Source organism: Pan troglodytes, chromosome 18, assembly GCF_028858775.2.
Source record: "Pan troglodytes isolate AG18354 chromosome 18, NHGRI_mPanTro3-v2.0_pri, whole genome shotgun sequence".
NCBI classification, from domain to species: Eukaryota; Metazoa; Chordata; class Mammalia; order Primates; family Hominidae; genus Pan; species Pan troglodytes.
In genome coordinates, this window is record NC_072416.2 from 51,812,303 (window position 1) to 51,836,856 (window position 24,554).

At 38.7% G+C, this 24,554-nt stretch overlaps 1 protein-coding gene across 9 annotated transcripts in view; it reads left to right on the top strand.

Annotated features, from left to right (window-relative positions):
- FTO (FTO alpha-ketoglutarate dependent dioxygenase) overlaps window positions 1–24,554 on the top strand; it is a 404,215-nt gene that overhangs the window by 156,581 nt on the left and 223,080 nt on the right. For all 9 annotated transcript variants that reach the window (XM_009430806.5, XM_024349837.3, XM_510968.7 and 6 more), the window contains exons 5-6: window positions 11,966–12,045; window positions 18,038–18,181. In XM_009430806.5, coding sequence (XP_009429081.2) covers window positions 11,966–12,045; window positions 18,038–18,181 — 224 coding nt within the window. The remainder of the gene's footprint in view (window positions 1–11,965; window positions 12,046–18,037; window positions 18,182–24,554) is intronic.

Genomic DNA, 24,554 nt, shown 5'->3' on the forward strand with positions numbered 1-24,554 from the left:
AGCCAAAATGTAGTTTCTAATAATATTTATGAAGACTAATGGCAGGGGAGTGGTCGTGGCATATTCTTTGAGTCTTTGCATTATGGAAGAGTGACTTCCTATCCTTTCACTTGTGAATATCTCCTTGATTGGCTATAGGATTCTTAAGTATCAAACTTCCCCCTTAAAACTCTGTAGAGGCTGGGTGCAGTGGCTCATCCCTGTAATCCCAGCACTTTGAGAGGTTGAGGTGGGCAGATCAGGAGGTCAGGAGTTCAAGACCAGCCTGGCCAACACAGCAAAACATCATCTACTAAAAATACAACAATTAGCCAGGTGTGATGGCACATGCCTGTAATCCCAGCTCCTCAGGAGGCTGAGGCAGGAGAATCACTTGAACCCAGCAGGCAGAGGTTGCAGTGAGCTGAGATTGTGCCACTGCACTCCAGCCTGGGCGATTAGTGAGACTTCGTCTCAAAAAACAAACAAACAAACAAAAAACTCACCAACAACAGCTCTATAGATATCGTTCTGTGACCTCTGATATTTGATGTTGGGAGATGTCTGAGGCGATCTACATTATGGTTTCATTTTGGTAAGCTGTATTTTCTGTTTGGACATTTGTAGTATTTTATATTTAATTTTTTAACAGAATATGTTTATGTCCTTGCTCAACCATTTTATAGTGCAGACTCTGGTCTTTTCACAACCTTGGAAAACATTCTTCTAGTGTTTCTTTGATTATTCTTATATCTTTCTGTATCTTACTTTTTTTTTTTTTTTTTCAAGATGGAGTCTCTCTGTCACCTAGGCTGGAGTACATTGGTGTGATCTCGGCTCACTGCAACCTCTGCCTCCCAGGTTCAAGCAATTCTCCTGCCTCAGCCTCCCGAGTAGTTGGGATTACAGGCGCCTGCCACCACACCCAGCTAATTTTTTTTTGTATTTTTAGTAGAGACAGCGTTTCACCATGTTGGCAGGGCTGATCTTGAACTCCTGACTGGCCTTAAGTAATCCATCTGCCTTGGGCTCCCAAAGTGCTGGGATTACCGGTGTGAGCCACCATGCCCAGCCTGTATTTTACTTCCATTCTGTGATTCCTGTTAAGTACATTTTGATCTCCAGGATCTGTTCCTCATGTCTTAGGTTTTCCATCACTCATTTCTTATATTTTCCCTGAGTTATAGGAGAATCTCTTGAGTTCACTCATCCAGCTCAGTAATTTGGTTTTTCTGCAGCATGCTTTCTGCTGTTCACTCCATCTATTGCCATGTTAAATGAAGAAATGCTATTAAAAAAATCAGTTGCAAGTGGTTTTTTCTGATCTCATACTGTTTCAGCTTCATGTCTGCTTACCTTATTTTCACAGATGCAGTGCCTTCTTGAATCAAGTGTCTTCTTGAAAAACCGAGAATTTTCTAAAATTTTATCATGTCAGTTCGAGTAAACTTTTTTCAGAAAAGACAGTTTTGATCAAAGTGCCTCCATTCCTTTGAACTGTAGTAATTTTGCATATTTCTGGCAATTACTCCTTACCTCTTTATCCTCATAGAAAGTAGACTAGTACTGGCTGATAGGCAAGTAGCTGAGATTGGTTCTGTGAGAGATTAGTATGGATTCCTGGCCAAATCCTTTACTTGAAGGTGGAAGAAGATGTGTCCTTACACAGCCATGTAGAGATTTTATAAATTGGAGTGTGCTTAAGAACTTGTTTTTGTCTTTATGTGGATGTTTGCAGTATGAGCAAACCATGGTAGGTTTTGGCCCACTCCTATCATTGCTGGTTGCTCCAGTTCCTTGTTTCTGCAATGCCTGGTACTCAGAGTCATGGCTTATAACAGCAGCACATCCTGGGGTCTGTGAGTATCACAGGTTATGTGCACAGAATTCTTGCTACAGTGAGTATCACAGGTTGTGTGCATAGAATGCTTGCTACAGAGGCAAGAGCCTTGCTCTCTGAGTGCCCTGCAAGCTTCTCTTGCCCTCCTGCTCTTTGCTTTCTGAGTTAAGAGGTGAGCATTTTGCTCAGGATTTGATTGGTATATTTATCAGGCTCGCTGCTCTTTTGGAGAGACAATCACGTGTCAGCCTTCTTTGCCCTTCTTTAATCTAATTCCACCTATACTATATTCAGCACAATCATTTGCACTTCTGGCATATTGAGCACCTTTCTCTAATATATAGTGCCAAAAGAGGTTTTGATCCATTTTTATGTTCCATTGATTGTCTCATTGAGAATCTAGGAATGGGACAGGGCCTGTGTCTATACTGGCATCTTGCCAGGAACCTTCCCCTCCCCCTTTCATTGGCTATCAAATTCTGAAAATGTTTTCAGCCATGGATGGCCCACATCTAGGAAAAACAAGGTCATAAATATTAAGATTGAGAGATGAGAATGGACAGGTAAGTAAGAATGAAAAGCTTCAGTGATTGTTTGAAGCTGGGAAGACTGGATTTCAGTATTGGGCTTATTTACCCCAAGAGTGCCTTTAGCAAAAGTCATGATTGTTTCTCTAAGAAATTTGGGTGAAATGGCCCTGGTAACGTACGTGACAGCAAACCCAAGGAAGTAAGGGCTGGGGTAAATTTAGTGTGACCAACTGTCCTTTTCGAAAAGTCTGTGGGCAAGGGGATCTCAGGATGCAGGACTTTCAGTATTAAAACCAGGAAAGTCTTGAACATGAATTGGTTACCCTAGCATAAATTATAGCATTGCTTCTGTGGTCTTTTATATATGAAATGAGATTTCATGCTACAGTGAATGTCCAGAGCTCTCTTCTCCACTGCCAGGGCACGCAGCATTCAGCCAGCAAAGAGTGAGAGCGTCTTTTCTTTTTGTGTGTGTGTTGTCACATCATCTACAAACTCTTACTCCAGTTGGATACAGTGTCAGTCAAGTTTCAGCTGTATTCTGAGATAGCTATGGTAAATAGACATTCTTTAATTTATTTTTTCTAAAAATTATTAGGCATAATCTTTTAAAGCTGGGAGGGTCTTAAGTATATCCTTTGAGATGCACAATCCATGAAGCTTGAGTCGCTTTTATAGATGGAGTTTTCGATAAATTAGAAGCTCTTAAATGAAAATTACAAGTTTCTTTTTTTAAAGTCATAAAGGATTAGATACAGTTGGAAGCAATTTCAAAAGAATTGTTTGATTAGAGAGTTGCCAAGGATTTAAATGAAGGTGGAAGCCTCAAAGTATACCTTCTAGTGTTGTGTTTGCCATTTGGCCTGAGTCACTAGGTGACTCAGTGTTCCCCTCAGTGGAACAAAAGCACTTAACAAACCTACTCATTAAGGTGGTGATTTTTCCCCTAATTATGTCTGTGGGTCCCCGTATTAATAGCATAGGAGTAATAAGGCTTTTATTTGGGTAGATGAGACTGGCATTTATGTATTTCCTAGACATTGTCCCAGTCTTTTATGGGAATTTATCCTGGGAAGCCCCCTTCAAACTCCACTTTTTATTATTTTGCTTGACTCTGAAACCTCCTTTAGGCAACATAGTCAGGATCAACCAAAACTGCTCAGGAGTGTCCTCAGAGATGGGAAACGGGAAGAGAGAATGGCCACTTAGCCTTCCTCATTAGGCCTTAAAGCCACACTTCTGCTTTTTATCCTCTATATTGTTGTGTTTATATTTGGATTTAAAACTCCAAATGTATCACTGATGTTTTCATCCTCACCTCTAATTGCATTTTGTAGTTATTATTTTGCAATGTCCTAAGGTTTTGTGACTTACTCACCTTCAGTCAGTTGTTGCTGTGAAAACCCCAAGAGTTGTTCTTGAGTTTATTTTTTCCTGACTTGACTCATCCAATTCATTAGCATGTCCTATTGTCTTTTCCTAGAACATTCTGAATCTGTTGTCTGCTTATCGTCTCCTCCCCTGTCTCTGTAGTTCAAGTCACTGTTAACTCCTGCATGACTTACTGCAACAGCTTCCTGACTGGCCTTCTGCTGCCATTCTTGTTTCCCCTTTAGTTCTTCCTCTTTCCTATGAAGCTGCCAGTCAGATTAGATTATTGATTCTTTTGAATTTGCTACACAGACAATAATATAATCTGTGAACAAAAATACTCTAATTGTTTCCTTCTCTATCTGTATACCTTTTGTTTTCTTTTCCTGTCTTACTGTGTCAGCCAGGTCTTCCAATATGATACTGAAAAGAAATGTTGAGAGGAGACATCCTTGTCTTTTTCTTACTCTGAGCAGAAAAGTTTCTAGTTTCACACTGCTAAGTATATTTGCTGCAGGTTTCCTTACACATTCTTTATATGTTGAGGAAGTTCTTCTCTATTTCTAGTTTACTGAGAATTTTTTATCATGAATGGGTATCACATTTTGTCAAATGTTTTTCTGTACCTATTGGTATGATCATACTTTTTTTCTTTGTAGCTTGTTGGTGTGATAGATTATATTAGTTGATTTTTGAATGTTGAATCAGTTTTTTATACCTGTGATAAATCTCACTTGGTCGTGGTGTAATTCTTTTTATACATTGTTACATTCAATTTGCTAATATTTTGATGTGGATTTTTGCATCTATGCTTATGAGAGAATACTGGTCTTTAGTTTTCCTTTTTGTAAGGTCTGTCTGGGCAATGCTGGCCGCAAAGAATGAGTTTGGAAGTATTCCCTGTGTTACCTTCTAGTAAAGAATGTTAAGAATTAGTATAATTTCTTCCTTAAATGTTTGGTAGAACTCAACAGTGAACATATTTGGGCCTGGCGCTTTGGAAACATGTTAATTATTGATTCAATTTCTTTAATAGAGATAGGCCTATTCATATTATTCATTTCTTCTTGTAAGAGTTTTGGCAGATTTTATTTCTCAAGGAATTGGTTCATTTTTTATAGGTTTTCAGATTTTTGGGTAAATAACTATTGATATCATTTTAAAATTATCCTTTTAATGTCCATGGGATCTGTAGTGATGTCATCTCTTTCATTTCTGACATTAGTAATATGTTTCTTGTCTCTTTTTTCTTAGTCTGCCTAGAGGTTTATCAATTTTATTGATCTTTTAAAAGAACCAACTTTTGCTTTCATTAAGTTTCTTTATTAGTTTTCTGTTTTTTATCTCATCGAGGTGCATTAACTTTTATTGTTTCTTTTCTTCTGCTTTGGATTAATTTGTTCTTTTTCTTTAATTTCACAAAGTAGAAGCTTAGCTTATTGATTTTAGATCTTTCTTCTTCTAATATAAGCAGAATGCTATATTAATGCTATACATTTGTGGCATTTAATGCTATAAATTCTCCTCTAAGCAGTGCTAATGTTGCTTCCAACAAATTTTGGTAAGTTGTGTTTTCACTTTCATTTAGTTCATTTTTTTAAAGATTTTTTTGACCCACAGATTATTAGAAGTATATTGTTCTATCTCCGAGTATTTGGGAATTTTCCAACTATCTTTCTGTTATTATTTTCTAGTTTAATTCCATTCTGGTCTGAGGTCAAATATTTTTTAAAAAAATGTTTCAGACAAATAAAAATTCAGGGAATTTGTTGCTAGTAGACTTGTATTGCAAGAAATTTGTCAGAAGAAAAATGATATAGATCAGAAACTCAGATCTACATAAAGAAAGGAAGAGATTTTGAGATGGAATAAGTGAAGGTAAAATAAAAACCATTATTTTTCTTACCCTTAATTGATAGAAGAGATAACAATTTATTCACAATAATAACAGCAATGTATTCAATTATGTACGCCACATATGTGTGTGTGTGTGTGTGTGTACCTATGTATGCTTATTTGTAAGTGAAAGTAATGATAACATTCTCTTAAATTTGGTAATATGTGTTTTATCGCCCAGAATGTGGTCTATTTTGGGGAATTCTCCATGTGAGCTTGATACTAGTGTGTATTCTGCTGTTGTTGAATGAAATAGTCTATGTATGTCAGTTATATTCAATTGACTGATGGTATTGTTCAGTTCAACTATGTCCTTAATGATTTTCTGCCTGCTGTATCTGTCCTTTTCTGATAGAGGGATGTTGACATCTCCAGTTATAGTAGTGGATTTGTCTGTTTTTCCTTGCAGTTCTATCAGTTTTTGCCTTATACATTTTGATGCTCTACTATTAGGTGCATACTGTTATATCTTCTGGGAGAATTTACCACTTTATCATTATGTACTACCCCTTTTTCTCTGTGATAATTTATTTTTGCTCTGAAATCTGCTCTGTCTGAAATTAATATAGGCACTCCAGCTTTCTTTAGATTAATGTTAGCATAGTATATCTGTCTTCTTTGTTTCTTTAAGTTTAATCTGTGTGTTTCTTTATATTTGAATTGAGTTTCTTATAGACAGCATATGCCTTGTTTTTTATCCATTCTGATAATCTCTTGTTTTTTAATGTGTGTATTTAGACCACGGGCATTTAAAGCGATTATTGATACACTTGGATTAATATCTACCATATTTGTTAATGTTTTCTATATTTTGTCTTGTTTTTTCCCGTTTTTGTCTTCCACTCTTTTTCTGCTTTTATAGTTTTGAGTATTCCATGATTTCATTTCATCTCCTTTCTTAGCATATCAATTACATATGTATTTTTTTACTTTTTAAGTAGTGACCTAGAGGTTGCAGTATACATTTACAGCTGTTCCAAGTCCACTTTCAAATAACACTATACTGTTACACAGATAGTGCAAGTACAGTAAAATAAAATATTCCTAATTTTTTCTCTCATCTCTTATACTCATTGCTATCATTAATTTCACTTACAAATAAGCATAGATAGGCACACATACACATATATATATATGTGGCATACATAATTGAATACATTGTTGTTATTATTGTGAATAAATTGTTATCTCTTCTATCAATTAAGGGTAAGAAAAATAATGGTTTTTATTTTACCTTCACTTATTCCTTCTCAAAGTCTCTTCCTTTCTTTATGCAGATCTGAGTTTCTGATCTATATCATTTTTCTTCTGACAAATTTCTTGCAATACAAGTCTACTAGCAACAAATTCCCTGAATTTTTATTTGTCTGAAACGTTTTTTTAAAAAATCCTTTCTTTCTTTCTTTTTGTTTTTTTGAGACAGAGTTTCACTCTGTCCCCCAGGCTGGAGTGCAGTGGCGTGATCTTGGCTCACTGTGACCTCCGCCTCCCGGGTTCAAGCGATTTTCCTGCTTCAGCTTCCCAAGTAGCTGGGATTACAGGTGTGCGCCACTGTGCCCACCTGATTTTTGTATTTTTAGTATAGACAGGGTTTTACCATGTTGGTCAGGCTGGTCTTGAACTACTGACCTCAAGCGATTCACCTGCCTTGGTCTCCCAAAGTGCTTGGATTACAGACATGAGCCACCACACCTGGTCTGTTTCTCCTTTACTTTTAAAGGGTCGTTTTGTAGGATCCACAATTCTAGGTTGCTGTTTTTTTTTCCTCTCAACACCTTAAGTATTTCACTTCACTTTTGTATTGCTTGCCTCGTTTCTGAGGAAACGTCAGATAGCTTTTTTTTTGCTCCGTTATAGATAAGCTGTTTTTTCCTTCTGGCTTTTTCAATATTCTTTATCTTTGACTTTCTGCAGTTTGAATATAATATGCCTAAGTGTAGGTTTTTTTCCTGAGCTTCCCGAGTCTCTAGTTTGGTGTCTAACATTAATTTAAGAATATTCTTAGTTATTATTGCTTCTAATTTTCTTCTGTTCCTTTCCCTCTTTCTTCGCCTTTTGTTATTCCATTATACATATATTACACCTATTACAGTTGTCCCATAGTTCTGGCTTTTTTTTTTTTCAGTCTTTTTTCTCTTTGCTTTTCAGTTTTGGAAGTTTCTCTTAATATATCCTCATGCTCAGAGATCTTTCATCTGCCTTGCCCAGTTCTCTAATGAGCCCATTAAAGGCATTCTTCATTTGTGTTACAGTGTTATTGATTTCCAGCATTTTGTTTTTGATTCTTTCTTAGAATTTCCATCCCTCTGCTTACGTTCCCCATCAGTTCTTGCATGTCGTCTACGTTGTCCTTTAGAGTCCTTAGAATAGTAATCATAGTTTCAAAAACATTTCTGATAATTAATTTCTGCCATTTCTGACTCTGGGTCTGATTTTTGCTCAGTTTTTTCAAATTGTGTTTTTTTGCCATTTAGAAGGCCTTGTACTTTTTTCTTGATAGGCAGATGGGATGCACTGGATAAGAGGAACTGCAGTAATAATGTGGTGGTAAGGTATGTTGGGAGGGGAAGCATTCTATAATCTTATGGTTAAGCCTCAGTCTTTTAGTGAGTTTATGCCTGTGAATTGTGAACCTCACAAGTGCTTCTCATTTTCTTTTTTCTCATTCTTAGTTCCAATAGGATGGCTAGCAGGGGCTAGGAGTTCTAGGTGGCATTGAAGTATGTTCATGCCACTACACTCCAGCCTGGATGACAAGTGAGACCCTGTCTCCTGAGAAAATAAATAAATAAATAAATAAATAAAGTCACTATTTTTTCCCTTCCTTCTGCCAGAAGCATGAGAAGATGTTTTTGGATCTTCACTGTGAGAACCTGTTAGAGCTTTTGGAGATAAAACTCACGAAAGTGTGGGAGTTCCCTAAGACTGAGCTCCCCTGGACTTTTTAACTCTCAGTCCCGTCTACGTTGAATCTCCAGCAATTCAGTAGTTACAGTTACGGTTTTTCTACCCTGGAACTGGTTCCCATGTGTGTTTCTGCTTCTTGTTTTTTACTCTGATAAATTGTCATTCTCTGTTTTCAGTCTGTCTCTCTCTCCAGAGTGAGGAATGACAAAATTACATCTCATTGAAAGCCACTGCTCTTGGTTTTATAATATCTTTACATCTTTGACTTACCACAATGTAACTTTGAATGTTGTACCACTTTTCCTTCCATCCTCTTTGGTGCTTTTTCATGTGTTTTACGTCTGCATATGTTATAAACCTCAGAATACATTGTTATTATTTTGGATTTAAACAGGCATTTATTCTTTCATGATATTTATTACTTATGTTACTTTTTATTCCTTTGAGCAGATCTAAATTCCTTCTGACATTATTTTTCTTTTGCCTGTAGAATTTCATAACTATTCTTATAGTGTAAATCTACTGAATATAAATTGTTTCATTTTCTTTCTGAAAAGTCTTTATTTCACTTTTATTTTGGAAAGGGTGTTCACTATGTATAGAATAGTAGATTGACAGTTTTTTCCTTTAGTATTTTGTCACCAGTTGTCTTCTGAGTTTTATAACTTCTGATGAGAAGTCTGCTGTCATTCTAATCTTTGTCCCTCTGTATTTAATGTCTCTTTTTCTGACTGCCTTTAACCTTTCCACTTTATTACTGATTTTAAGACATTTCATTATGACATGCTTTAGTTTAGTCTTATATCTTTTTTTGCTTAGAATTCATTGAGCTTATTGGATCTCTGGGTTTATAGTTTTCATGAAATTTGGTGAATTTTGGCCATTGTTTCTATAAAAATGTGTATGTTTTTGTCACTCTTTCTTCCCTAGAATTCAAATTAAATTTTCATTAAACGGCTTAATATTGTCCTGGCTGTCACTCATGCCCTTTCATATTTTTGTAGTCTTTTTTGTTTAGGCACTTTATTTTGCATAGTTTTTATTTTTCATGTGTTCTAGTTCACTGATCTTTTCTTCTGCAGTTTGTAAATTGCTGTTCATCTCACTTAGTGTGAGTTTTGTTTCAGATACTGCATGTTTAACCTTTAGAAGCTTCACTTATATATATATGAAAGGGCAGATATGTACATTTAGAAGAAAAGAGAGATGTGACTACCTCGCATATTTTGTGTGTGTGTATGTATCTTTCATTTCTCTGTTACTTTTTGAATGGATGTTGGGTATTGCACATCGTATTTGTTGGGTGCCTGATTTTGTTATATACTTTTACATACTTTTGGCTTTTGCTCTAATGAATAATTAAATTACTAAGAAGTTGGATCCTTTTGTTTTTAAATTTTGAGATGGAGTTTCACTCTCGTTTCCCAGGCTGCAGTGCAATGGCGCAATCTCGGCTTACTGCAACCTCTGCCTCCTGTGTTCAAGCAATTCTCCTGCCTCAGCCTCCTGAGTAGCTGGGATTACAAGCACCTGCCACCATGCCCAGTGAATTCTTGTATTTTTAGTAGAGACAGGGTTTCACCATGTTGGCCAGGCTGGTCTCGAACTCCTGACCTCAGGTAATCCACCCACTTCGGCCTCCCAAAGTGCTGAGATTACAGGCATGAGCCACTGTGCCTGGCCAGAAGTTGGATCCTTTTGAGGCTTAGTTTTAAGCCTTGCTAGGTGGGACTAGAGCAGCCTTTAACCTAGAACTCATTTAGCCCTACTTCTGCAGTGATGCTTTCCTAAGGATTTCCTAGTAACTCATGTAGTGGGAGCCATTTTGGCTGCTGGGATCATAAAATACTCCTGGCTGTGTGTGAAATCTGAAATTGGTTCCACCTGCTGCATTCTGGTGCTTCTTTTTTTGGCCCTTGGGAAATTTTTATTCATACATGCACAGGTCAGTGCTCTTCCAAATACTTGAGGGAACCTTTCTGCAGTCTGTTTGCTGTCTCTCTGTATAGCTGTTTCTGTTCCAGCATTCTGCCTTTCGAGGCCCTGTGGCCTTGGCCTCCCTATACTCCAGTCTTTGTCTTCTCAACTTGGCAAGAAAGAAACAGAGACTCTGGGTTTTGACTTCCTCTTCTCTATTCTGTGGCATTGAAACTGTTTCCATGGAGTAAGTTAGGGCAATTGTAGGCATCTCTCACCTATTTTGTTTCTCTTCTCCATGGGATTATATCTTGCTGAAACCTTTGATTCATATTTTTGGCTTGTTTTGTAGTTGTTTAAGACAGAAGGGTAAATCTTGTCACTGTTACTTCACAATATTCATAAGCAGAAATCCTGTCTTAATATCTTGCATTTCTTTTCTATGTTTAGAGATGATATTGTAGGTTGTTTTTGCTGATACATAAGGAGCCTGGTGGCATTTGCCTCTTGGTTTAAGTCATTATCTTTTTTGGTATCTTGATAAAAATCTTGTGTTGCCTGTATAGGATGCCATTGCTGGAAACATTACCACTCTCTTTTTTTGTAATAGAGGAAGTCATGTCCTGAGCAGAGGTTGTATAGATTTTGCCTGACTTGTGGTATCATTTCTTAGGATATGCAACAACTTGGTCATTGGTTTTTCTCCCACTGCTTGTGGTTTTAGGAATATTCTTCAACTGATGAATTCACTACCTACTTCATTCTTGGGTTGTGAATCCCTACACTTGAGTTCTGTTCTAAGAGCCAAACATGCAACATGCTGAGTTGGTTGGTTTATTGCCTGGAAAATTGTTAGGGCAAAATTGATACTTTGATTATGGAGGGAAAGAGGCAGATTTTTCAGATGAAAGGTGTGCAACTCCAAATTCTGGTTTATTCTAAAGATAAGGGTAGAAGTAGATGTGTCATGAGAAAGTGAAAGAAGCTCAATTCATATATAGTGAATTTTATAGTGGGTGGGCATAATAGGACCACAAATAAGTAGAGTGACCCTATATCTCATTTGCTGAGGACAGTCCTGGTTTATACTTGTTGTTCTGGAATAATTGTTAATAGCATCCCCTTTCACTCTTCAAAGTGTCATACTTTGTATGATAGAATATATACATATTTAATTATATACATATGATTATATATATCTACTTATATATACTTGCATATGTATAAGTATATATAAGTATATCATATTTATTGTATACTTATATTTATATTATTATACTTGTTATATATCTACATATATAATGTCTACTTATAAGTAGATACACGTATAATGGAATATATATATATGTAGAGTCACCTACTTATAAGGGATTGATTAAAGAATACGAGGTAAGTATTGATTCCTTGGTTATTGTTATTTCTTGGAAGATAGATTTACTGTTTACTTTGTGTTTTAGTTAAATAATATATAGTATATACTGACTAATAAATATGGTTTTATACATTTCTGGTGTTTTTCCTGTAGATGATCTCAATGCCACCCACCAACACTGTGTTTTGGCCGGTTCACAACCTCGGTTTAGTTCCACCCACCGAGTGGCAGAGGTAAGTGTAAATAAAAATGTGATTCACACCTAATTGGATGTGACAGAAGTGGTTGAATGAGCAATTTACTATAGAGCTTTGGAAGAGTATTTGATGGGAAAATTGCTTCCATCTAACTTGACTTTCGTCTCTGTTTACTTGCTTTTTGAGCTTTGGATTGTGTTGGATACAGTTTTAGAAAGCATATTCATGCCATGGGATAAGTGTATTTTGCTTCTTGGGGTTATGTTTCTTGGAGAAGGAAAATGCCGTTGACAAGTGTTTATAGTTAGAGGTTTATTTAGAGGGTTGTATCTGTCAAGGTCAAGGGCAGGAGATGACCAGAGGAATTGGGGCAGATTTTTGTGCTTGTGCATGTGTTAGCTGTGGCTGGGTTCAGATGTTGAGAATTTTCATTTCCCTTAACTTTTTGGTCAGACTTCTGGGCATGTGAATGTAAATTAAAGAGAAAGTTACAGGGTTGCCAAGGAGTTTCTGAGCTCCACAGTTGTGTTCATAACCCAGACTTTCTTGCTAAATTCTGCCACCACTTGCAATGGCCCATGGTTAGCTGTTCAGACTAGTTCAGAATGGAAAACTAAGAAATGAGAAAAACTCATATTAGTCATGTTGGGGTCCCATGTACTCAGTTAAGAGGGGTTCCAGAGAGCAAGGCATGAAAGGGATTACAAGTGACCTTCTACCTAAGCTTGCTATCCGTGCTTTGCTTTATAGCTTGACCTTTCATGGAACTACAGGGGACAAGTGTGAGAAAATTGGGCGGAAGTGGTACAACAAAGTGAGAGGTACAGGTGCAAGGTCTTCCAGTGGCAGTACTGCGTGAGTCTATATGGCAGTGTTGTGTCTTTTGGTCATTAAGTAGCTTTACCAGTGGACTGATCATATTGCTGTGTGGCAGAAAGAGAATGAATGAGTATTTAAACCAAGATGCCAGCAAGCCCATCCAGCACCTCTTTCTTCCTTTCTCCCTTTTCTTCTCTTTTCCATTCACTCATTCGTTTAAATATTTGGGTGCCTGTTATGTGTCCAAAACTGTAGGCCTGGGAGATAGAGCCGTCAACATGCCCATGATGCCCACCACTTTTGTGAACTTTAGTTGGGGGGACAAATTTTAAACAAATAAACACAGAAATAATTGTCTTAGAGACCTAAAAGGAGTTCTGTTAGAAAAGAGGGAAGGGAGGGAGGAAGGCAGGTAAGGACGAACAGAGGAAGAAAAAAAGGGAGGGAGGGAGGAAGGAAGAGAGGGAGGGAGGGAGGGAGGAGCAAGTATTTACAGAGCATCTAATATGTGCCTTGTATTATACACAAGGATTTCATTTCCCCAGTTATAGGCATCTGTCTTTCTAGCTATAACCCTCCTAAGAATCCCTTTCTTGTGGATCACTTGAGTATATGGCTACTTAAGTGCGCCCTTCTACGTCTTTCCTAATCTAATCCAGAAGAGTGGACAGTCTCATTAGTGCTGGGTTCAAAGGGCTGTACAAATGATAAATAAAAAGCTTGGGAAATATGTTCATGGGGATAAGAATCGTACCTAATCATAGTGTTCTTATGAGGATTAAATTAGTTAATACATGTAAGTCTTTTTAGAACAGTGACTGGTATACATTCAAAGAAGTTTGCCACTACTATTATTAAATTACTTCTACTGCTACTACTGTCTTTTCATTTTATTCTGTTGAAAAACTAACAGGAGATGGGAACAACTAAAGCTCACTCTGTGGGAGGTTATTCTGTCTTCATTTGTACACTACAGTGTACATAATAAAGCAAGAGATTAAATCATCAGCAAGTTTTGATTGTAGGAATTACTATTCAGAAGGGATTTCAGTTTGTTCTTTCTTCAAACTTTTATTGAACTTTATAGTGTTCAAGGTATTCTTGTAGGGACTTGTGAACAGGAATGGTTATATTCAGTGTCTTCAAGATGCTTATGGTCTAAAGAGTATGTACAGTGCAGAATAGAATGTAGCAGATAGCCTGGCTAAATTTTGTATTTTTAATGGAGATGGGGCTTTGCCATATTGGCCAGGCTGGTCTTGAACTCCTGACCTCAGTCGATCCACCCACCTCGGCCTCCCAAAGTGCTGGGATTACAGGCATGAGCCAATGCTCCCGGCCTAGATTTTAGTTTTTGATAATTGTGTCAGTATATTCTTGGGATTCAATACAGAATGTCTTTTTAAAGAAATTTACATTTTATGAATAATTATATTTTGAATAGGTAGTTAATGCAGATGGTTCAAAATTAAAAAAAATACCTAAGGGTATACAGTTAAAGTCTCTTTCTCCTCAGGCCAACCAGCCCCTCATCCCCAGAGGCAACCAATGTTTAAAGGTTCTTGTTACTCTTTTGGTGATATTTAATATATAAGTAAAAATGTATGTAACTTCAAAAATATTTTTAAATATAAATGGTAGCCTACTATATATATGGTTCTGTAGTTTTGTTTCAGCAAACTTTGGTAATAATTACTCATCAATATATAGCACTTATTGAGGAGTAGGTAATGGCTTTTTAGATATGACATCAAAAGCATAAACAACTAAAGAAAAAAACAGATAAATTGGCCTTCATCAAAGTTAAAAACTTTTGTACTTCAAAGGGTACCATAAAGAAAGTGTAGAGGACCCATGGAATGGGAGAAAATATCTGCAAATCATATATCTCATAAAGCACTTGTGTCTCAAATATTCCAAGAATTCTTAGAACTCAATAATTCAAAAGAGAAATGATCCAATTTAAAATGGCAAAGGAATCGAATTAACATGTCACAGGCTGGGTGCAGTGGCTCATGCCTGTAATCCCAGCACTTTAGGAGGTCGAGGTGAGTGGATCACATGAGGCCAGGAGTTCAAGACCAGCCTGGCCAACATGGTAAAACCCCGTCTTTACTAAAAATTCAAAAATTAGCCAGGTGTGGTGCCACATGCCTGTAATCCCAGCTATTCAGCAGGCTGAGGCAGGAGAATCACTTAAACCTGGGAGGTGGAGGTTGCAGTGAGGCGAGATTGCACCACTGAACTCCAGCCTGGGCAATAGGGCAAGACTCTGTCTTCACACACACACAAAAAGAAGGTATACAAATGGCCAATAGACAAATGAAAAATGCTGAACGTCATTAGTCACTAGGGAAATACAAATCAAAACCATGATGGGATAACATTTCACACTCACTAGGATAGCTAGAATAAAAAAGACAGTGACAAGTGTTGGTGAGGACATGCAGGAAGTGGCACTTGCGTGCACTGCCAGAGGGAATGGACAGTGGTGCAGCCACTTTGGGAAACAGTCTGGCACATCTTCAGAAGGTTAAATCCAAAGGTACCCTATGACACAGCAATTCCATGCCTAGGTAGTTTCCCAAGAGTGATGGAAACTTCTACAGGAATGTTCATAATCACCAAAAAGTGGAAACAACCCAAAGGTTCATCACTTAATGAATGGATAAATAAAACGTGGGATATCCATACAGTTGAATATTATTGGGCATTGAAATGGAATACAGTAATGATGCATGCTACAACATGAATAACTCTTGAAAACATATGAAATGGAAGCAACCAGTCACAAAAGATACATATTATATAATTCATTTATATGAAGTGTCTAGAATAGGTCTCTCTATGGACATAGAAAATAGATTAGTGGTTGCCTAGGGTTGGAAATGTTGGTGGAAATCAGTTGGGGTTGGGGGTGACTGCTAAATGGCACAGGGTTTCTTTTGGGGGTGATGAAAATGCTCTAAAATTAATTGTAGTGATATTTGTATAACTCTGTGACTATACGAAACAACATTGCATTATATGCTTTAAATGCTTGGATTTTATGACATGTGAATTATAGCTCAATAAAGCTGTTACCAAAAAAAAAAAAACCTATCTCAAACTAGGCCTGATTATAGATTATTTAAATAAAACAAAACACTATACATCCAGAAAAAAATTATTCCACATCCCACCCCTCTCTCTTTTTGTTTTCTGCAACCATACTTCATTAAACTAGTTTTCCTATTGTTAAGAAATTTAGGTTGTTTCTAATCTTGCATGAAAATGCAATTAATAACCTATGTAGCTCACTCCATACTTGGGAAAGTAAAGGTGCAAGTAGGGAAACTTTCTAGATAGAAGTCATTTTAAAAAGATGTTGTAGGCTGGGTGCAGTGGCTCATGCCTGTAATCCCAGCACTTTGGGAGGCTGAGGAGGGTGGATCACTTGAGGTCAGGAGTTCGAGACCAGCCTGTCCAATATGGTAAAACCAGTCTCTACTAAAAATACAAAAATTAGCTGGGCGTAGTGGTGCACATCTTTAATCCCAGCTACTTGGGAGGCTGAGGCAGGAGAATTGCTTGAGCCTAGGAGGCAGAGGTTGCGGTGAGCCAAGATCATGCCACACCACTGTACTCCGGTCTGGGCCAGAGAGTGAGACCCTGTCTCAAAAAAAAAAAAAAAAAAAAATGTTGTTGTAGAGGTTGCTGTGGAACAAAAATGAGTGGTCATTCACCTTTATTCTTTGTGGGTTTTTTTTTGGCAGGAAATTGGAGTTGCCTGCCCTTATGCACCCAGCACTCTGGGATCTTCATATTAAAATACATATTAGTCAAGCTTCTGTTTCTTGGCACAGAAACTTTGTTTTTCCCAGGCTTGTTGATGTCGCATTGTATAAAATGGCAGTAAATGTGCAAGGAAATTTTATACCAGAGGATTAGCCTTCAAGGTTATTTACAAGGGCTCAGTTTAAATTATAAATAATAAAACCAAAATATTTTAGGGATACATTTTCCTCGTTGGGACTAAAGGGTATTTATAGCTGACTTTTTATTATTCTAGGAAATCATTTCAATATCAAAACAGGCAGATGCACTGCCCAGGTGCATTGGCCTCTTTTCCAACATATGATCATTTATAAAAAGGAGTTTGTCCGTTTGACCTCTGTTTTGCTCCCACGGACTCAGAGAGGGATGAACTAGTTATCTGTGTCCTTGCTGAGGCCCAGGTACTAAGTTATGCCTTTGAATGTGCCTTGAGGGCTTAAGCCAAATATTCTCCATTATTTGAAGAATCTATTCTGCCAAGGACTGCCACTGCCTAGTGTATGCTTTTTGCAGAAAAGAGAAATGAGTTCTTTGCCTTGTGATTATAACTTCATTTTTCCCCTCTGTCATTATAGAACCATTTATTATGCTTTTGAACCAGCTCTGCAGCCTGGTTACCTTTCTTTCCTATCTTTAGTCTCAGGGCATTTGAGATAAAAAGTCAGTGTCCTTGACTTCTTGGTTAACCAGTTATTCATCCAATAATTATTTATTAAATTTCTTCCAGTTTTCAGACTCAGTTCTAGATGTTGTAGTATATATAGAAAATGTATTTAACATATATAAATAGGGTGTTAGCCTCCGGGACCCAAATGTTTAGTTAGAGATATGAGGCCCACATAAAAGAAAACCAGCAAACTAAGTGGCCCAAGTGAGGCCAAACTGGCAGCACAGAGCCCAGTGGAACAGGCCACTCTAGTAATTCTTGAGTTCAGGAGTATAGGCCGGGCACAGTGACTCACACCTGTAATCCCAGCACTTTTGGAGGCTGAAGTGGGAGGACTGCCTGAACCCAGCTTGGAGTTTGAGACCAGCTTGGATAATGTAGCAAGATCCTGTCTCTCTCTACAAAATAAAAATTTAGAAAAATTAGCTGGGCAGAGTAGTGCCTGCCTGTGGTACCAGCTATTCAGGAAGGTGAGGTGGGAGGATTGCATGAGCCCCAGAGGTTGAGGCTGCAGTGAAACATTATTACACCACTATACTCCAGCCTGGGTGACACAGCAAGACCCTATCTCAAAATTAAAAAAAAAAAAAAAAAAGGAGTATAGACTGAGCTATGGGGGCAACAGGTGAATTCACAGCCAGGGACAAATATGAACAATCCTAGGAAGGATGGTATAGTAAACTTAGATTTTGCCCATAATTGTGATTGCTGGTTCTGTCTCAACAGTGCTCAACAGGAACCTTGGATTATATTTTACAACGCTGTCAGTTGGCTCTGCAGAATGTCTGTGACGATGTGGACAATGATGATGTCTCTTTGAAATCCTTTGAGCCTGCAGTTTTGAAGCAAGGAGAAGAAATTCATAATGAGGTAAGGACTTTCTGTTTTTTTTTTGAGATGGAGTCTCGCTCTGTCACCCAGGCTGGAGTGCAGCGGCATGACCTCGGCTCACTACAACCTCCATCTCCCAGGTTCAAGTGATCCTCCTGTCTCAAGCTCCCGAATAGGTGGGACTACAGGTGCATGCACCACCACTCCTGGCTGATTTTTATATTTTTAGTAGAGACGAGGTTTCACCACGTTGGCCAGGCTGGTCTCGAACTCCTGACCTCAAGTGATCTGCCCGCCTCAGCCTCCCGAAGTGCTGGGATTACAGTCGTGAGCCACTGTGCCTGGCAAGTCTTTCAAGAATTGTGAAAGATCTGAGATTCTACCCTACTTGCAAGCTAACAAGTTAATCTGCCACAGTTTCATATTGTTATAAGACATGAGACTCTTAGGTCACAGATGGAGGACAGGTTATTACATATATCAATAGCAGTCACCAGAGTCTCTGTATTTTTGTGTTAGTTCACGAACTTATTCTGTTCAGGCTGCGGTAACAAAATTGCATAAACCAAGTTGCTTCTAAACAACAGAAATTTATCCTCACTGTTCTGGAGGGTAGCAAGTTCAAGATCAGGTGGCATCAAGTTCAAGATTTGATGTCTGCTGAAGACTTGTTTGGTGATTCATAGATGGCACCCTCTCACTTTCCTTAGACAGTGCAAGGGCCAGGCAAGCTCCCTGTGGTCTCTTTTATAAGGCTACTAAAGTCTTTTATGAAAGCAGAGCTTTGTGATCTCTCACCTCTGAAAAGCCCCACCTCTTAATGCCATCGCCTCGGATGTTAGGATTTCAACATAAGAATTTTGGAGGGACATGGCCGGGTGCGGTGGCTCACGCCTATAATCCCAGCACTTTGGGAGGCTGAGGCAGGCGGTTCACGGTCAAGAGATCGAGACCATCCTGGCTAACACAGTGAAACCCCGTCTCTACTAAAAAAAAAAAAAAAAAAAAGGAAAAATACAAAAAATTAGCCAGGCATGGTTGTGGGTGCCTGTAGTACCAGTTACTCGGGAGGCTGAAGCAGGAGAATGGCATGAACCCGTGAGGCGGAGCTTGCAGTGAGCCAAGATCGCGTGACTGCACTCCAGCCTGGGCAACAGAGTGAGACTCCGTCACAAAATAAATAAATAAATACATACATACATACATACATACATACATACATACATACATACATAAAATAAAAAAGAATTTTGGAGGGACATACACATACAGACCATAGCATTCTCCCAGCTTCTGTTTCTATAGGGCAATGCAAAGGAGGCCAGATAACATGTACATATTGAGGAGTTACATTATAGGAGAGGAACCATGAGCTATGGGAACCTAGTCTTTTTCAAAGGATAGTAAGCATGCCTGTCTTTTGCTGTAGGTCAAGACACTGTCTTTATCTTCCAAGCCTATATGCACACCTGCCCTTTGTTCTAGAGGGAGAAACTCTCTCTGTCAAGGTTGTTGCTATGTAAACATCCTTGCAATGAGAGTCTGTAACACAGGACAGTCGTTGCTTACTCACAAGACATGCAGAAGCACAAGAGACTCATGAAGAATAGTCTCCCAGCAAAGACTGCTGGGAATTGAGGGTAGGCCCTGGCAGCAAGTGTCACTGCCTTGCTTTTCACTGATGAAATCAGTTGCAATTCTGCAGTCTGTGAGACCAGCAGGTCTGGATCCCATGGGTCAAAGTTTCGCAAACTACTTTTCCCACTAATACCCTCTCAATATTTGCTTTATCTTTGGACTACATACATTGTTTAGTTACTTAATATTTTACTTTAAATCAACTCTTTTTTAACATGTATACATTCCTTTAAAAAGGAAGCTTTATATTGCTACTTTAAGTGGAAATCCAGTATCATTAGCCAAAAGAAAAAGTATCCAGAAAAATAGATCCAATGAAAACAGAGTAATGTTATTACATTCCAGCAGATATTCTTGTCTGGAGGAGGCTCTGAGCCTCAAGTTTCCTTTCTTCATGTTAAGAAGGGAGATTAGTGGTAATGGTTGCACAGCTTTATGCATTTTCTAATAATTATTGGATTCTGCACTTACAATGTGTGAATTTTATGGCTGATAAATTATACCTCAAAAAAAAAACCATTAAAAGAAAAAAAGGAGACACTAAAATGTGGTTGAGAACTGAAGTTCATTCACCAATCTAAGACTTTCTTTTTGATATAATAAGAAGGATTGATGGGGAATTTGGAGTTAAAAAATGTTCTCATGCATCCTTTCTATAATTAATTACTGAGCACGTGCCAGACACTCTTCTGGGAGCTTTAGAATATATTGGTAAATAAAATAGACATTCTAGTACAGGGAGATGATGGTAAGTAATACACATAATACACTGGTAAATTATACAGTATGTTAGAAGTTGATAAGTGCTACAGGAAAAAAAAAAACAGAGCAAGATGATAGAAATTGAGAGAACTAGAGAGCCTCCCTGTTGAAAAGATGTCCTTTGAGCAGAGAATTGAAGGACATGAGAGACAGCCATGTGGATGTCTGGGGAATTGCATTTTGGGCATAAGGAACAGCCACTGCAAAGGCTGTGTGGTGGGGGAATGCCTGGAGTCCATGGAACAGTCCAGGAACAGTATGTTTGAGTGGAGGGAGTAAGGCTGCTACTTGTAGGAGAAGAGGTCACAGAGGTAGTTCCAGGAGACTGGGGAGCAGCAGATTGTATAGGTCCTTGGAGGCCCTTGTAAGGACAAGGCCTTTCCTTTTTACTCTGCAGGAAATGGGGACCCATTGAAGAGTTTTGAGCAAAAGGAGAAATAATGTCGTCTCCCATGGCAACATATAATATCTTTTCAATGTCTTTATAAGTTATTTAATATCTTGTGAGCTGCTCCACACTTTGTGAAACATTGTCATAATCTCCAGAACCACAGGGGAAGCAATTCTGCCTTTCAGGGGAGTAGTAACCACTTCTGATGCTGAGCTCAAGTCTGACTTGCTTCCCTTCATTGTGCCTGATGGGTGTTCTACTTTCTCTCTTATTAGTCCCTGCTGGAGACATTGCTGATAGCCAGAACTTCAGGAAAGAATACATTTATGGGCCTGATGACCTCCCTGAATTAGAGCGAAGTTATGTCTTTCTCCATATTTATAGTATAGAAATTCTAATCTCAAAATTTAGTTATTTCCTTTGCAAAAAATCTCACAATTTTCAGTGTCAGACTAGCAGAATGGGTGCTTTCTTTAACATGCATATGGGCTGTTGTATTTCCCTATCCTTTCTCATCTCTTGTGACTGACTGTGATGTTTTGTTACCATCAACGGATGGGAGAAATCTGTAAAATCACACTGTGTATATAACAGAATATTGTCATCTAAGTCTATCTGCTTCAGGCTGGGTGCGGTGGCTCACGCGTGTAATCCGAGCACTTTGGGAGGCCGAGGCGGTGGATCACCTGAGGTCAGGAGTTCGAGACCAGCCTGGCCAACATGGTGAAACCCTGTTTCTACTAAAAATACAAAAAGTTAGCCAGGTGTGGTGGCGGGCGCCTGTAATCCCAGCTACTTGGGAGGCTGAGGCAGGAGAATCGCTTGAACCCGGGAGGCAGAAGTTGCAGTGAGCCGAGATTGTGCCATTGCACTCCAGCCTGGGCAACAAGGGCGAAACTCTATCTCAAAAAAAAAAAACAAAAAACAAAAAAAACAAATTTGTCTGCTTCAGAAAGTGACTGGCTGCTTTTGACATTATGCGTTAGGGAGGTGGGGCAGCGATGTATTGTATCAGAAACCTCAGCCCCCTGGGGTTGAATAGAGAGATTGATCTTGAATTTAAATAGCGTGTGTGCCAGTCTTCACCATCCCCCCAATCTCTGATTCTTCAAGGTCATCTCCTTACTTTCACAATTAATTCCATATGTCAGGGCACATTGTCAGATATAGTTCTTTTGCCATACAAGTTGGCCTGGGATTTAGCAGTTGCATGCCCGCTCTCTACTTTGTCCTGTTGTTCAATGAAAGCCCACGTGTCTGTAAGAGTTCTCCCAGTTTCTTTCTTGCTTGCCTCTTTCTGCAAGGCCATGTGTCTTTTCTGGACAAATCACAGGATGAAGCCCTTGGTTTTACATACTGCAAGCTCTCAGTCTGTGTAGGTTGAGAAGTGGTTTGTTTTCCTTGTCTAGGATGGTTTCTAACTAAGCAGTTTCGGAAGTTTGGGCATATGTTTTGGAGTACCTTATTGGAGATAGTTTTTCCAATTTAAGATGCTTAGGAAAGGTTCTTGTTTAATTATAAGCAGAATCTTCTTCCATGTTATTAAATGGCCCACTTTCCTTTTTAAAGATAGTAAAATGTGGAATTCAGCCTCTTCTCTTAGTAAATGTCCCCTAGAAGAATGGAATGTTTGATGGTATTGTTTGGCTCTCATTTTCTTCTGATCAGACCTGTGGCTTCCTTATAACTACTGCAAAAGGGCCTTCATAGGGTATCTCTTTGTAGGCAGAGCCTTACCATGTCTTCCTGGTCTAATTTCTTTCTCAGTGAAGTAACTTATTACAGTGAGACATTAATCCCAAGGGGTACAGTCACACATCTCATGAGGGAGCTCTATGGCTGACTTGGGACCAAATCAAGAGCCTAAACAAACTTGGTAGAAGAAAAGTAGGTGACGTTTGCTGACCCGTTGGAGTGATGGATATGATTTACAACTATATGGTGATAAAGTGGCTCAGAAATATTCTTTTGAAGTCTTATTAGCTTTGCTCTCCAATGCCTAAGTGCCCAATGACTGAAGTCCAGATATGTGCGTTGATTCCATTTCTTTCCCCTCTTCTAGACTTATTTCCATTAAGTGCATGTTCAAAATCAGGGAGTTTGGTTTGTAAGTATCATGAAAACTTTGAGAGAACCCTGAGAGCTCCTACAGGTTGTTTCCCTGCTATTGAGGTCTTCAGGGATGTGTCACCCGTGGAATGTTCCTTGGCCCCAAGTCAGCATTTGTCCTCCTGACGGCTTGCCTCTCATTTCTGCTATGTTAGCTATGAGCTTCCTTTGGCGGCATACAACTCTGGAGAAGGGAGGAAGACCCAACTCCTGTCGTGGTTACCACTTCATCAGTCAGTCAATATGGTTAGACATTGATGTTTGTTTGGTTTTTTAGCCCCAAAGTAATAAGGACTCACTGTATTTTGCGTCCTGACTCTTTGGTTTTGTGCAGTGTCCATGCTGTAGCTTTCCTTCCTAATTTCCAGAGTTTATTAACTCAGACTCTGAATCAAGCAGATGGAGATTTTTTTTGCCTTCTTAATTAAGTTTAAGGAGAGAGTCAGCTACTTCTTTCTCTGGGCAGTGGGGAAACTGGTAAACGTGGCATTTGATTAAAATCCTGTAATAGTTTTTACCCACAACATTGAAATGAAAAAGTCAGGTCATGGAGTTGAATAGAAGGCATGCCAGTGGACTTGATGTCCACAGAGATTGTATCTCATGGGCAGTACTTCAACTCATGAATAAAATTCTGTTGGGAGAAGGTCTTCAGTGCTGTTGAACGTTTCTGACTGGCATTAGTGGGAAAGGGTGGGCATGAATTGACAAGGACATTAAAACTTTTCCTGGTCAGAAAATTTGTAAGATTGTGAGATGCTTGAGAACAGGAAGTCCAAAGCCTTGTGGTCTTGTTTAGTATGTATTCTTGACCTCTAGCAAGTGCCTAACAGAGAGTAGGCAGTAATTGTTTCTGTCTTACAGATGACATAGCTATTCTGTAGTGGTACCCACTTTTGAACTGACTCCAGAACCCATATTCCTTTTTTCTTTTAGAGACATGGCCTCACTGTGTTGCCCAGACTGGAGTGTAGTGGCGCGATCATGGTTCACTGCAGCCTGGACCTCCTGGCTCAAGTGATCCTCCTGCCTCAGCCATCTAAGTAGCTGGGAGCACAGGCGCGTGCCACCACAACCATCTAACTTTGTTTATTTGTTTATTTTGTAGAGATGAGGTCTCACTGTGTTGCCCAGGCTAGTTTCAAACTCCTGGGCTCAAGTGATTCTCCTGCCATGGCCTCTTAAAGTGCTGGGATTATAGGTCAGAGCCCTTATTTTTAACCATGATACTATCTGCCTCAAAAGATGGTTGGGCATCCAAGGGAAGATGAAGGCATTATTTATTAAAATAGCCAGGGCTCTCTCTTTGTTCTCTTGTCCAATAGCAGAGCCCCTAGATATAGCCTTCTCCTTGCTTCCAAGTTTTAATTTACTGAAATCTAGTTTCTAGTGTACCCTGATAGACTGGATGAACTAATTACATATGATAATCTATTTCCAGAGTCACCATGGTTGGCAAGCCTTATCCATTCTGTCCTCTTCAACAGGCATAACCAGCCCAAAGACTGGAAA